Source organism: Aethalodelphis obliquidens, unplaced genomic scaffold (genome assembly GCF_003676395.1).
Source record: "Aethalodelphis obliquidens isolate GAN/ISIS:26980383/991018 unplaced genomic scaffold, ASM367639v1 scaffold11, whole genome shotgun sequence".
NCBI classification, from domain to species: domain Eukaryota; kingdom Metazoa; phylum Chordata; class Mammalia; order Artiodactyla; family Delphinidae; genus Aethalodelphis; species Aethalodelphis obliquidens.
In genome coordinates this window covers 39,886,193-39,900,957 of record NW_020837955.1, presented here as the reverse complement: position 1 = coordinate 39,900,957, position 14,765 = coordinate 39,886,193, and the positions used below count along the sequence as shown (strand labels likewise).

At 46.3% G+C, this 14,765-nt stretch overlaps 1 protein-coding gene across 1 annotated transcript in view; it reads left to right on the top strand.

Moving 5' to 3' along the window:
- Window positions 1-9,936, top strand: part of CUNH10orf90 (chromosome unknown C10orf90 homolog) — a 73,508-nt gene extending 63,572 nt beyond the window's left edge. Inside the window, exons 4-6 of the mRNA XM_027112935.1 lie at window positions 4,393-4,456; window positions 8,460-8,559; window positions 8,648-9,936. Of these exons, the coding sequence (XP_026968736.1) occupies window positions 4,393-4,456; window positions 8,460-8,559; window positions 8,648-8,686 (203 nt within the window). The 3' untranslated portion in view covers window positions 8,687-9,936. The remainder of the gene's footprint in view (window positions 1-4,392; window positions 4,457-8,459; window positions 8,560-8,647) is intronic.
- Window positions 9,937-14,765: the final 4,829 nt, after the last annotated feature.

Genomic DNA, 14,765 nt, shown 5'->3' with positions numbered 1-14,765 from the left:
GAGGTATCACCTCACACCAGTTAGAATGGTCATCATCAGAAAATTTTCAAACACCTAATGCTGGAAAGGGTGTGGACACAAGGGAGCCCTCTTGCACTGTTGGTGGGAATGTAAATTGATACAGCCACTATGGAGAACAGTATGGAGGTTCCTTAAAAAACTACAAATAGAACTACCATACGACCCAGCAATCCCACTACTGGGCATATACCCAGAGAAAACCATAATTCAAAGAGACACATGCACCCCAATGTTCATTGCAGCACTATTTACAATAGCCAGGTCATGGAATCAACCTAAATGCCCATCGACAGACAAATGGATAAAGAAGAAGTGGTACGTATATACAATGGAATATTACTCAGCCATAAAAAGGAACGAAATTGGGTCACTTGTAGAGACGTGGATGGATCTAGAGACTGTCATACAGAGTGAAGTCAGAAAGAGAAAAATATCGTATACTAACACATATATGTGGAACCTAGAAAAATGGTACAGATGAACTGGTTTGCAGGGCAGAATTAGAGACACAGATGTAGAGAACAAACGTTTGGACACCAAGGGGGGAAAGTGGCAGTGGGGGGTGGTGGTGGGATGAATTGGGAGATTGGGATTGACATGTATACACTAATATTTATAAAATAGATAACTAATAAGAACGTGCTTATAAAAATAAATAAAATAAAATTCAAAAAAAAAAAAAAAAACCCACCTGGCTCTCCATCTCTTACTCTGGAGGAAAACTCAACAGACTTGCAAATCTCCTTAGTAGGCTTGCAAAACCCAACACTGATGCTTCCTGTCGCCTGCTGTTACAGAATGCAAGTTCGTGTGCCTGGCCCACAGGCCAAACAATACCGAAACATAGAGATTTAGTGCAGAGAAAGGTTTATTGCAGGGTTATGCAAGGAGACGGCGGCTCATGCCCCCAAAAAGCCCAGACTCCCCAAAGGGTTTCAGCAAAGCCTTTTTAAAGGCAACCTGAGGGAGGGGTGTGGTTGGTTGTTGCAGATTTCCTGGTGTTGGAATCCTTTGTTCTTGCAGCTGTCGGTGTAGGTCAGGTCACGATGTTCCTGTAAACCTCCAACAAGACAAATGTTAGTCTCTGTTCTGCAACTTTTCATCTCTATATGAACAGAAAAGTATTATACCCTTAAAGGTCAGAGCCTTGAGAATGGGTTTTCCTGTCTATTTCAGGCTATAGGCAACATTCTTAACTCAGAGCAAAAGCAATGGAATACAAAGGTTAAAGTAAAAGAAACATTGCTGATATGGAGTCAGATTCGTTCTTCCCTATCACACGGCGCCCCCTAGAATCATCGGAGATTCTGGTTCAGGTTCCAGTGCCCACGTGTGGGAATCGTGGTTAGACTCTGCAGGCGGTGGTAAAGTGTATAACCTGGGTGGAGAACCACAGTGTCTTTTGCTTTTACCTCTACTCCCGGCCTGCCTTCTCATGCCCTCATGCCCCCTCCCTCACACTGTATGCACTGTGTCCCGGATCCTTCCTCACTCTTCCCTCTACTGGCCCCCATGGCTGGCTCCTGTGGTCATTTGGGTCATGGTTTAAATAACTGCTCCCTGAGGAGCCTTCCTGACCACCCCGGTCCTCCTTGACCATGTGGCCATGATTCTTTTTCATCACAGCACCTACCTGATACTTTGTAGCTGGTTTGTTAATTATCTGACTCCTCCTTCAATAATGAAGTCTCATGGTGGCAGGATCTTACCATTTTTATTTTCTTCTGAGCATTCCCTGGAGGCATAGTAGTGGCTCATTAAATATAGGAGGCAGGAAGAAGAAAGAAGAGAAAGGGATTTTGGATTGGTCTCCTGGGAAATGGACCAACACGTGTCAGGGCGACCAAAAGATGAAATCTGCAACCACGGGTTGGTGGCCGTGTTCTGAGGTTGAGGGCATGTGTGGACAGGGCTGGACTGATCTGGACGGAAATCCAGCTCTGCCACTCACTCATTCACTGCATAAACCTGAGCAGGAAACCCTTGGCCCTTTGAACTTTGATTTTCCAACCCTGAAATACAAAAGAAATATGAGTATGTCACAGGGTAGGTGTGAAGATCTATGGCGATCCAATAAACACTAGCTGTTTATTATAAGTAGTAATGTTGACCCTCAGGTGTCACCCTGCCCCCTCCCCTCTTCCTGCCGCTTTCCCTCTCAAAGTGCCAAATAGGGTTCTTTTTACTCTAGCGAGGCTGGGAGCCATTAGCGACACACTTGATTATTTCAAACAACTTCCTCCAGGAAGGTAGAGCCTCGCTTTCTTGCTCTCTTCCATCCCATCCAGAAAGCATCCCCACTATCTGTCACATGGGCCTGGTGCTGTTATGAAAACTCAGAATCAACAGCAACCAGCGAGGTGTGGGGTGGAGCCCGCCAGCTGGGGTGGGCCCTCTTGGATACAGACATGCTTGTTTTGCACCTAACGTGGGCTGCTGGGCCCAGAATTGAAACTTGTGCTGAGACACAGCGGGCGGAGAAGAGTTCAGAAAACAAAACAGTGGAGGTGCCAGATAGCTCACGTTTGCTTTTGTTTCCTCTTGGAAGTAAGACCAGAGCTTCATTGTGGTATCAGGTGCTCAAAAGAAACAAACCGAACCAAAACAAAAACAGAACTAACTTCTGAGGGGAGACCACATACGATTGAACTGAGATTACAGAAATATTGTAAATGCACTTTGTAACGTTTCTGTTCCCTTGGGGTACCGTGCATCTGTTCACGTCACCCTTTCCCTAATCCTGAGTGGCTCCTGAGGAATGCTGGTGCATACCCAGGGGGGAGTCTCTGTCGGAGGCTCCTTCTCCCTGCCTCAGTGGGGGTCTTCAGGCGGACACGTATTTGCTTGTCCAAGACGCTGACTGCCTTAAGGTGACAGCCCATTTCTTTGGAATGCTGCTGGGATTTTCCTGAGGTCCTGGGCTCTGGCCGGGCCCTGTCTGGAGGGTGAGCAGAGGGCGGGCGCTGGGAGGCGTCTCTGCAGATCAGTCTTCATGGCGACATTGACTCTCCTGGTTCACACGGCCCAGTGCCTTTCCAAACACTGGGGACGTTTTCCCTTCCCTGGGAAAACTCTTCTGATTTCTTTCTCTTTTCTTCCATTTTTCCTTTGACTCTTGTCTCTGAAGTTGAATAATGGCGCCACCTTTTTCTTTGATGTTTATAACCAGACAGAATTCAAGTTTAGCCACTGTGTTGTTTCCATCTTGTAAATCGGTAGCTGTGTTACAGTTCCCCAGAGGGGAAGAGATGTCTTCGCATCCACGCCTCTATCCCACCTTCTTGTATATTCCTGGAAAAGTCGGTATATTCTCAAGCCTGAGAAATCTTCGGTGGCTCCACTGGAGTATTGAGCGAGGGGGGACAGGCCCAGGTGGGGGAGACTCATAGAAACATGGTGGAGTCTTGGCTGGGGGCCACAGGGAGCCCACTCTGCAACTCCATGATTGAAGGACATCGAGTCACCTGTCTGCTTGTGCTGAATGAAGGCAGGGGAGCTGGTTACCATCCAGGGGTTCCAGACAGTATGTGTGGCAGCTGCTCAGATGCATCCCCATGCAACAAGCACCCCTATGCAACATTTCTGCGTGCCAGCCTCTTGGCTAACCCGTAGGGCTGAGTCTCATGGGGTTTTCAGAGTTATCGCAGAAAGGTATACACAGTTTTTGAAAAAACACAGACCATTTTCAAGTGTGCCATCTGTAAACATCTTGTGATGAGCAGTGTGTACTTTCATTAAAAAAATTCCAGACTCACAGTCATCTTTAGCCACCGTGTACTTTCTTAAAGGGCACTAGACAGACATTACTCTTATGTTGTCCGTTACATTTTCTGACCTTGGAAAGGGCTAATCCCTCCATTAGAAAGGATGCAGAGGCCGAGCCTCCCTGATGGAGACTACAATTGTGAGTGAAAGTTCCTGCTCTGAAAGTGTTCTAGCAATTGTGGGAGATTTCCTTGTCCTCAGAGGCACCAAAAACCTAGTGTGGAGATATTTTGTGGATGGGATGACCTCACACCCAGGGCCCTGCACCCAGAGTGACACTGAAACACATTTCCGTGCCACAGTGGCACTACCCCAGTAAACTCTGACTCTTCATTGCTAAATGCGGCATGCAAAGGAATCACTGACCATAAAGTCGAGTAGATGTTAACCTTGAACTTCATGCCCGTGTTTAACTGTTCGTTGATTTCAATACAACTGTGCCTGGTGTGTGTGTCTACTGAGTCCTGCTGTGTTTGTAACAGACTGGGCTTAGATTAGGGATGGATAACAGAGAGTTAACTAAGCCCACCACGATGTTTCTCTAGAAATGTGCAACACCTGTACCTTCCGAAATTAATCCCCTGTCCACTTTTTTTTTTTTTCCAGATAACTTGTTCAAACCGAAAGAAAGGTACATTTCAGAGAAGGAGATGCATATGCGATCTAAAAGGTACTCGATTATATTGTGTGCGGTCAAAAAAAGTGGGGGAGGAGGGAGGAGGGATGGCTTGATGGATCCAGGCACTGTCCAGCTGGGCCACTATTTCTAGGTCCACGTTTAAGCTCTGAGGTCTTCTTGGCCGTGGATTTGAAAAGCTGTGTCTGAAAGAAGTGGAGTTGTTGAATCGCGCCTCTGAATGCTAATGTCGTTCTTGGAAAAACCTTAGGAACGTGGTGGGTCTTGGATTCTGAGCCAGTCCTGTAATTGGCCTCTAAGAGATCCCCAGACTCATAACAGGAATGTTTCTGCACTTTCCCATCGTTGCTCTGGGCAGGTGCTGTTTGTCACTGTGCACCTTTGCAGGTAATTTTATGAGGAGGAGAGAAGCTAGGTCTCCTGAGGGCCTTGACAGTGGCAGAGCCTGGAGAAAAGCATCCAGGCTTGGAGGCCGATGGTGCGTGGGGCCAGCGAAGCCACAGAGGGCCACGAGCCGGCCTTTTTGGCACCGCATCGCCGGCGGGCTTGGCGGCCCTGCTGCCCACAAACTCTCCCTGTCCTGCTTGGCTGGTTGCTATTCTAGACGCCCACTCGTTCTCACCAACACACAAAGGCTGCCATTCTTTCTGAGACCTGGCCTCCCAACCCAAATGTAATAACTTGACAGAGTTTGCCAAGTTCATCCAAGTAAAATGCCATTAGCTTATAATAAAGTATCTAGCACTGGGAGGACCTATAACAATTTAACCAAATTGATAGCACAGCTTAGAGAAGCCGTTAAAATAGGAAGAATACATTTCTCCCCACTCCAGGCGCAAAATCTCTGCTTTCCCATGATTGTATTGTTTCCATGACGATTAGCCAACTTTGATTAGCTGTAGGGAACCTCTTTGTAAATAAAAAAGTAAAAGTGAGGAGAAAGGGGACCATCCCATTAATGACCCACTGCACAGCTTTCTAACTGGGTTTTTAAAGGGCCACTGGGTTTCAAGACCTGCCGTTGCGGAAGTGCAAAGTTGTGTATACCTCATGCCAAAAGTATTCCTTTTTCAATTTGGTGGAAAATGCAGCCACATCTTCCCCTCCTGGTCCCTACGTCCAGAGCTGCTATCATGGAGACTTGAAATTAAAATGTAGATCTCAAAGCAGCCTTCGTGGACAGAACATCACCATATCATTCTACTGAGAGGAGACTGAGGCTCTGAGAGGACCGATGGGCAGAGTGAAGCTGTTCCCCACATCATGGCTTCCCTGGCTGGAAGCCAGGTCTCCTCAGATGCGGTCAGTAACAGGACTTCCACTCTGCTCTGTGGGCTGTGCCCTGGGTGGGCTCAGACCCCGGTTCTCAGACCTCACGCACCCACAGAATCACACTGGAGCTTCCTTTTCTTTTGTATTCTTTGTTATCGGTTATATTATTAAATTACATTTTCATTAAAAAGAATTCAAACAGAGGAGAGAGAGCTGAAGTCCCTCGTGACTGACTGGCCCCCCTCCTGCCCCACCTCCCAGCCTTGTACTTTCTCCAGAGACACCACAGTTATCAGCATCCTATATATCATTCCAGGCCTTTCTCTCTGCCTGAAAATAGACGTTTATTTGTACGTCTATTTAGACGTACAAATTAGAGAACTATTTAGTATCTAATTAGGTAACTATTATTAGTTATCTAATTCTTAACCATAAATGGGATCATGCTATATGCAATATTATCTTTCTGTAGCTTCTTTTACTTCGTGTCTGTGAGGTCTTTTTCTGTGTCAGAAGACATGGGTGATTCTCCTCATTGATGCAGAGTGGTCCATTGTACAAACGTGCCATAATTTATTGAGGATGTTAAGAAAATACTGCAGCAGAAGCTCCAGGGCTGAGGCCTGGGAATTTTTATCCTAAACTCCCCACAAGATCAGATGGTCAAGATCGGGAAGGTGCGTGTCTGTGGATCCAGAAGGAGTTCCACTGTGGAGCTTTGGGACATGTCAGATTTCCTACTGACCCTGACAGACTTCTCCTGGTCCCCTCTAGCATTGCTCTTCGATGTGGCAATCGTGTGTTCATTTAGATCATGTCGATGCCCTCAGTGTGCCAGGCACTGTGCCATGTGCCAGCAATTCCCAGGTCACTCTACACTACATGATTGGGGAACAGTGTTGCATGAAGTCAGACAGACCGAGGCCGGACTCCCAGCCCCTCATTCACCAGCCGAGGGACGCCACTGGCCTCCTGACCTCGCTGGGGATGGGTTCCTCACTCCCATAACAGCAGGACACTGGACGGTGTCTCTTCCAACTGTCGTGAGGGCTACCCGGGAAAATTCATGTCAGATGATTAGCTAGTAAGGAACCCTCTTGCACTGTTGGTGGGAATGTAAATTGGTGCAGCCACTATGGAGAACAGTATGGAGGTTCCTTTAAAAACTAAAAACAGAACTACCATATGATCCAACAATCCCACTTCTGAGCATATATTGAGAGAAAACCATAATTCGAAAAGACACATGTACCCCAGTGTTCACAGCAGCACTATTCACAGTAGCCAGGATATGGAAGCAACCTCAGTGTCCATTGACAGATGAATGGATAAAGAAGACGTGGTCTACATATGCAATGGAATATTACTCGGCCATAAAAAAGAATGGAATAATGCCATTTGCAGCAACATGGATGGACCTAGAGATGATCATACTAAGTGAAGTAGGTCAGACAGAGAAAGACAGATATCATATGATATCAATTATATGTGGAAGCTAAAAAATAATGATAGAAATGAACTTATTTGCAAAACAGAAAGACCCACAGACATAGAAATCAAACTTACGGTTACCAAAGGGGGAAGGGCGGGAAGGGTAAATTAGGAGTTTGGGATTAACACATACACACTACTATACATAAAATAGATAACCAACAAGGACCTACTGTATAGCACAGGGAACTAGAATCAATACTTTGTAATAATCTATAAAGGAAAAGAATCTGAAAAATAATATATATGTGTATGTATAACTGAATCACTGCTGTACACCTGAAACTAACATAACATTGTAAATCAGCTATATTTCAATAAAAAATAAATAGATAAAAATTTTTTAAAGGTAAATTCATAAAAAGATTATTAGCCCAGTGCCCTATAGCCAAGACAGTGTCACCTGCTAATATTGTCATCATCAATACTTGTATAGTTTGTAATTATTATTTTAAGAGAGCAACATGTTAAACAAATTTTGTCTGGCTTTCAAACATGAGAGAAAATAAAACAAGAGATGTTAATGCAAGTGCCACGTGTACAGCACCCCAAAAGCTCAGGCTACAGCGTCTCCTCTGTGTCTGTGGATTCCAGCAGAAATCTTGTTTGGCATCAGTACGTAAACAATTTCTGTAGGGAAGTCAGAAGAAAGGGCCCAGAAGAAGGATCCCTCAGGCCCTGCTTATGTCTTGGAAGCTGCTAATTTTACACCAGGACAAGAACATAATATCAATACATATGCCTGAGAGGTATTTGGAAACAGCTTAATTAGGAATGCAGTAGGTAAAGAGGCAGACACACACGTATTTTATGTGTGTGTCATTCCAGTACAATTCCTGCTACTTCCATTGATTCGCTGCTCTTTTTCTAAGTCATAGGAAGACAAAAATTGAGTGGCAAAAAGGTATTTGGTAAAAGGTAAGTTTACGCTCAGAGTGGCAAAGCGTAGGTCTAGAATCTCTCATTTTACAAGCAAGTGGTTAATTATCGTAGAAGATGGAGAGACAAGAAAAGTGACTTCTGATTAAACACCCGGCCTCTCCAGCTTTGCCCTGGGTGGGGCTCCATCTGCTGCGTGGCCCCTGCCTGGGCAGTCCCATCTGGAGATGGTCAGGGGAGCCCCGGGTCTTGGGGTCTCACAGATGCGAGGTGGCCCATATGCAGCTGATCGTCCCTTTGAAATGGAAGAGCCTGCTGACAAGAGAGGACACAGATCCACAGCAGACACACGCTATCTCGCTACCATTCAGAATGTTTTCTGAATCTGTTTCAGAATCTATAATAACTTGCCGGAAGTTAGAAAGAAAAAAGAAGAACAAAAGAAAAGGGTGATCTTACAGAGTAACAGACTCCGGGCCGAAGTCTTCAAAAAGGTAATGGCCCGGCCGCCAGCAGGTGTGACGTGTGTGTGGTGCCCAGATGCTGACTCTGAACTTGACTTCTTTGTCTCTAATTCCCTAGCAATTACTGGACCAGCTCCTTCAAAGGAACGCAGTCTAACCACAGGCTGCCCTGCTGACCCTCTACCTGGACCTGGGACGACTTCAAACGCTGGATAAGCCATTAAACTTAGCATTATCTTCATGACGTGAAATACTTATTTTACTTTTGATTTTTTTTTTTCCATAAAGGAAAGCATAGCTTCCCGAATTGCTGACCCAAACCAAGCAGAAACAAAACTCCTTGAGGAAATGGATCATCAGACCGCAGTGGGGTAATCAACTCAACTGAACCCACTCGATACGGTCCCTTCATTTTTTTTACTTCTGAATTTTATCTTTTGCTTCTGGTTTTTCCCCCTACCATTTCCACTCAGGCAGAAAGGTCTTCTATGCTCAAGCGGGCTTAGATCCCTGGGAGCTGGGGGTTTTTTTTTCATTGAATTTCTAGGACCTAAAATACATCACTTTCAAAATACCAATCTCAACTTCTGCCAGTTCTGCAAACTCCAAATTTGGGGATATCACACAGTGTGTTTGCAACCTCTCTGGGTGTGTGTGCCATGTAATACTGAAGGCAAACTTTGGAACTAGGCGGGCGCTCTGCCAGGGGCTGGGGACAAATGACCTGTTTCTTGGTGACCTGGGGTGATCAGAGCAGCCCTCACTACTCCCACCCTACTCCCAGGACCTGCCTTTGTTTAGCAGAAGAGCCTATTTCCATGGAAGCCATGAGGGCAGAATTGGCTGAAAAAAGTTGTAGGTAACTTCAGTGTTTTCTGTAAACCGTCCAGCCCCCAGAAAGAGCTGTGTTGCTGAAAATGGCCTGATGGCTCCAACTCTAACGTTTGTTCCTCCAAACAATTACAATGTCCATTATTTATAAATGTGCATTTGGGGAGTGAAGAGCAATAGCTTTATCAAAAATGGAAATAAATGCAATTATTACAAAAATTAAAGTATTGCTCTTTTCCGTGTTCTGTGTTATGAACCAAGCAGCCAGTACAGATGGTGCTCAGAGAGAAATGTCACCAAGGTCCAGTGGGGACCTCTGACCTGCGCCTGTGCCACCACCTTCTGACCATCACAGCCCCCAGGTCAGGGCCCTTGTTCTTCCCGAGGCCTGGGGAGAAGGTTTTCCCCAGAGAGCTGGCATGAGAGGTGTCAGGATGTTGCTGAGAGCAAGGTTAGGATCCTGAGGTCCCCACATCTCACCAGGAATCTCCCCGGGAATGAGAAGGCGGTTTAGGGGATTAGGCAGGAGCACTGGTGACACTTCTGCCCCTTTCCCTCCTCCCACGGCTGCATACACCATCCCCTGTTCCTGGAATGCCTTTCCTCTGCGTATCTGCTGGAAAACTATTTGAAAGCTTAGCCTGAGTTCTCTCCTGTCGCGTCTCCTCTGCCCTGCCCTCGGTATGGATGGGCACTTCACTCTGGGTGCACGTGGCATCAGAAGCTGTGCCGTGTTGCCCAGCAAGGTGATCTGACCACATGCCAACTGTGAGTGGAGACTCTGGATTCATGTCCTGGCTGCACTGCGCCCTGCTCTGTGGCTGTAGGCAAGGGTATCAGTCTGGACCCCCTCAGGAGAGAGGAACCTCACAGCGACGTGAACAGGGAAATTTAATGTACGTGGTTATAAACCATAAGAGAGGATTGGAGTGATGCGGGATTGGCTACTGAGCAGTAAAGAGAACTTAGAAGAATACAGGTGGGAATAGCAGTTAAAGGAGCAGTGCTGCCCTGAGGACAGGTGCTCCCCGGGCTCCTGGGCGAAGATCTAGATATTGTTGGAAACTGTCTCCTTGGAGGCACTCTGCTACAGCACCACCTGAGGGAGGTGCTGGCGTAGGCAGCTGGCCACCGAGTGCCGCCGGTAGCTTGACCTGCAGGAACCGGGTGGGTGGATGGGGGGGTGCACGTTTGCAGGGACCTTGAGCCACTGTCCCTGGTGTGGGAACCATGCCCTTCTCCTCCTGCAGTGTCTCCCCCGCTCCCTCTACTGGCAAAGCATGGCAGTGTGCCAGCAGGTAGAGGGGAAACATTGCAAGGGCCTGGATCCATTTTAACAGAGAAGGCAAAAAGGCTGCCTTTGGAGGTGTGGGATGATAAACTGACTGGTGTGGCCAGTTATTTAACCTTGCCTCAGTTTGCTTATCTATCAAATGGAGATAGGTTTGTTATAGGAATGGAATAAGTGTGAGTTGAGTGCTTAGAAGGGTACCTGGCCCAAAGCAAATAGCCTGAGTGTGTCCTGTGATAGGTACATAGACGTGGAAGTAGAGTGTCCTGATAAACCCTGAGCACAGAGCCAGCAGTTGTTCATTCTCATAACCCCTCAGCTTGGCACTGAGAAGGTGCACCAAAAAGACTGTTGAATTTGTAGACGTTGCTACAGCAAAAATCAGTCGTACAAACCGGACGCTTTGCAAAGTGTTGTCTCTCAAGCTCTTCTCACTCTTAGAGACAATTTCAACAGCATGGTTAGGCTTGCCCTTAAGCTTAATTCGGCTTTTGTGAAGTTACTAGGCCTCTTCCGGATTTTTTTTTTTCACCGAATCTGATATTAGTTTAGGGCAGTCTTTCTTGGGTAGCTGTCCTGCCACACCTTTTTCTTATTTTTCTTTAATATCTTCAGAGAGTTTCCAAAGCTTTCCCTAACCAATGATTTAAATTCAGGGCCCACCACTTCTAGACAGTTCTGTGACACTTTCTAAAAAGTGGATTTATGTGAGCTAACATCTGAATATCTCAGAATGCCTCAACGGAGCCAGCTTTCAACAGTGTCCACGAAGGGCTTCCCCCTCTTTGCAGACCTGATGCCAAGTGTTTAAATCAAAAAGCCCACCTGAGATTAAATGCCACTGAATAATGTATTTCTTAGGCCGGTCTTAGCTAAGGTGCCTGAAGTAAGTAGTGGGTAGGAATATACGCTGTCTGGCTTGAGCCGGGCTTCCCTCTGGACAGCCAGCTCAGGACAAGGCTGAACATTAAAGTTTTGGTTTCCGCTCGACTGATTTCTTCTCTATTATTGTAGTTGTTGTTTTTTTTGTTTTTGAATGCTGATGAGTGAATTTCAGGTATCCAGCATTTCTCTTCTGTTATAATGAGGTTGTAACAGAAATATAATAATGTTATAATAAATATGGAAGTAAAGGTTTGAATCATAATAGCTGTCCCTCTAGTTCTGTCAGGAATTGGTCACCCACGTGCTGGATTCTCGTATTAAAATCAGGCTTCGGGAAAGACTAGGGTTTTGAAATTCTAAGTAGAATTTATCATTGTAACTTCAATAATCAAATTCTGTCCTAGAGCTGATTTCTTTTCTTTTTTTTTTTTTTTGCGGTACGCGGGCCTCTCACTGTTGTGGCCTCTCCCGTTGCGGAGCAACAGGCTCCGGACGCACAGGCTCAGCAGCCATGGCTCACGGGCCCAGCCGCTCCGCGGCATGTGGGATCTTCCCGGACCGGGGCACGAACCCGCGTCCCCTGCATCGGCAGGCGGACTCTCAACCGCTGCGCCACCAGGGAAGCCCATAGGGCTGATTTCTTTACCACTAAGTTTGTTTGGGTTCTGGCATGGAGCAATCCTTCAATGATAATGCAAGTAGCAGGAGTTAAAGTTTTGTAGCTGGTATTTGTGAGCTCGGACCAGGCAACATTTGAGATGGACAGACCAGACGGTCCCAGCACCAGCCTGCCTTCCTGTGGTCTCCATGACTTCACGTCGAAGGAGAAATGCCTCTTTTGGTGATTTGTCCTCTCTGCCAGCTGGTAATGGAATAATGGAAAAACAATTGCCTGGGTTTTTTTTAGCCAGCGTCTATTGCCAATCCAACTTCCTGGAAGCTGTGTGCTCCCTGGGTGAGTCAGCAAATGCTTGCTCAGATGAAACAAGGCTCATTGAAAGAACTATTTGCGAAACAACCAACTGTTGAAGAGCGTTTGAAAATCCTATTCCCTCAGAAGTCCTCCCACGTCAGCACTTGTCGGTATAAAAGTTGCAGGCCATGGACCTGGTCTCCAACCACATCAAGTGGCCGACGGTCTGAGCATGAGGCAGAACAAGAGGAAGGGGATGTGCGGCCACCTCGCCCCACTGGAGGGACTCTGACAGCAGGGACAGGCCGGTTCTGGGTTAAGGAAGTAAGAACGTGATGGCAAAAACAAAAAGGATTCACTGTGGGTTTGTGTGAGAGTGTGGGCATGTGCATTAAAAGCAAAGGAGATGACCTGTGAAGTGATTAAAATGAGTCTATCAGCAGATGGTTCTCCGTTACAGAGTTCACTGTATTTGTCCTTTCATCAGTACTTGGTAATGACCCACGAATGTCTAGCTAAATAGAAACCTTTTGGAATCGGCTGTCCCTGAGCTGCACGAGCCACCCCAAGGGCTGAAACACTTTGGAAGTCGCTCCAGCCTCCTCTGTCCCCCGTGGACACGATGTCCCCCACTTCTCTGGAGAGCAGGCTGTCAGAAACTTCCCTGAGAATCCACGGCCCGTCTCCCCACCGTCGGGCTGCTGGTCTGGGAGAGGAGGGCTCCTCCACGCAGATGTTTTCTCCACATGGAACATAGCGACGATATTGGCACTTTGCCCCCCCAAATGGAGGGTTTCTTTCAAGTCCGTCGGCTGCCTCAGGCAGAGTTCTGATGCTGGGACCCCAAGAGACTGTCTGAGGTAGTTGTCTGGGGTGTGCGTAGCGGGGCAGGCGTTGAAATCCTTCCCATTTCTCTTGCTTCTCTAAGAAGGTTTTCACATCCGCTTCAGGGCGGCTGCTGTCACCTGCCAGACTGCAGCTGGAAACGTGACTTCAAGCAGTGGTCTTTCTCTCAGATCTTCACACATCAGGACCTTGACAAAGGGGTCGGGGGTGGGGAGACTTGCCTTGCCTCTAGGACCTTCAAAAAGGCTGGCTTGTTCTTATCAAAGCTTAAAAGGGAAGAGAAAGAAGTTTTGGGGTCTGACTTGCAGCTGGGGAAAAACAATTAAGGATTTCTTTAAATCTTTTGGATGAGACAACGCCAAGCGTGAAAGACATAGGAAAAATGTCCTGTGGATGACTTTCAGAACATCCTCCCTTTGTGCAAATAGCTGAACTTTGCTGACATGCCTGAAATGGGGCAACAGCTGTAACTGACATCAGAGGAAAGATATTACAACCGTTACCCATGTTAACTGGATACGACGTGTGATATCTTTTCATCAGAGCCGACGGGGCCGCCTGCCTTACTTGCCCACTGATGTCAGCAAGAGGGAAATTATAAATCTTTTCACTGCTGCCTATTTATAAAGAAATAAACCCACACTGTGTGTTAAATCCACTGTGGTTCCTCGTGACTGTTGTTATTACACGGATACTGAAGGAATTAGCAATGATCCACTTAACGGTTATGTGTTGCCAAATGTGTGCTTACCATTAAAAGCTATTGAGCTCACGTACAGAATTTTTGTGTTTGTTTTTGTTTAAAAATATACCTGGAGGCTGCTTAGGCCAGATTTAATTATTATATGCTGACATAATTGTAATTCCAAGTCTTTCTCTCTCAGCTGAAACGTTTATTAAATCAAAATGACAAAATAATCCAGGATATTTTTCTGGGTTTTTGGTAGCCCGTGACATTTCATTAGCAAGGCTAAGCCTGCGTCTCTACGATGGATAAGAAAGATTTGTGCATGGATTAAACTGGGGTGTGTAGACATCAGTATTTCTAGATGGTGAAATTGATTCTAATTGGTGATATATGCTTTTGCGGAATTTGTTTCAGATTGGGGTGTTTCAACCCTAATTCTCAATTAGCAGTCAAGCAAGATTCCTCTACCTCCCAGCCCCCACCCCCCACGAAGTGATCTTGGATTGGTCGACAGTGAGCATCCTCCGAACAGAAAAGAGGAGCTTGAACAGAAAACTGCTGAACCCAGGATCCCATCCAAGTGTTTCTAAAAATGATAGCTTAGAATTTTTTTTTTTTTTTGAGTGTTAACCACGTGTCACACAGGGAGACATTTTCCCTCTATCCCTCTTAGGTTCTCAGGGCTCTGTAACAAAAAAACAGACTAAGAAGACCAAGACAAACAAGTTTATTAACATGTAGTCTCATATACACACGGGAAGAACTCAGGGATGAGTAAAACA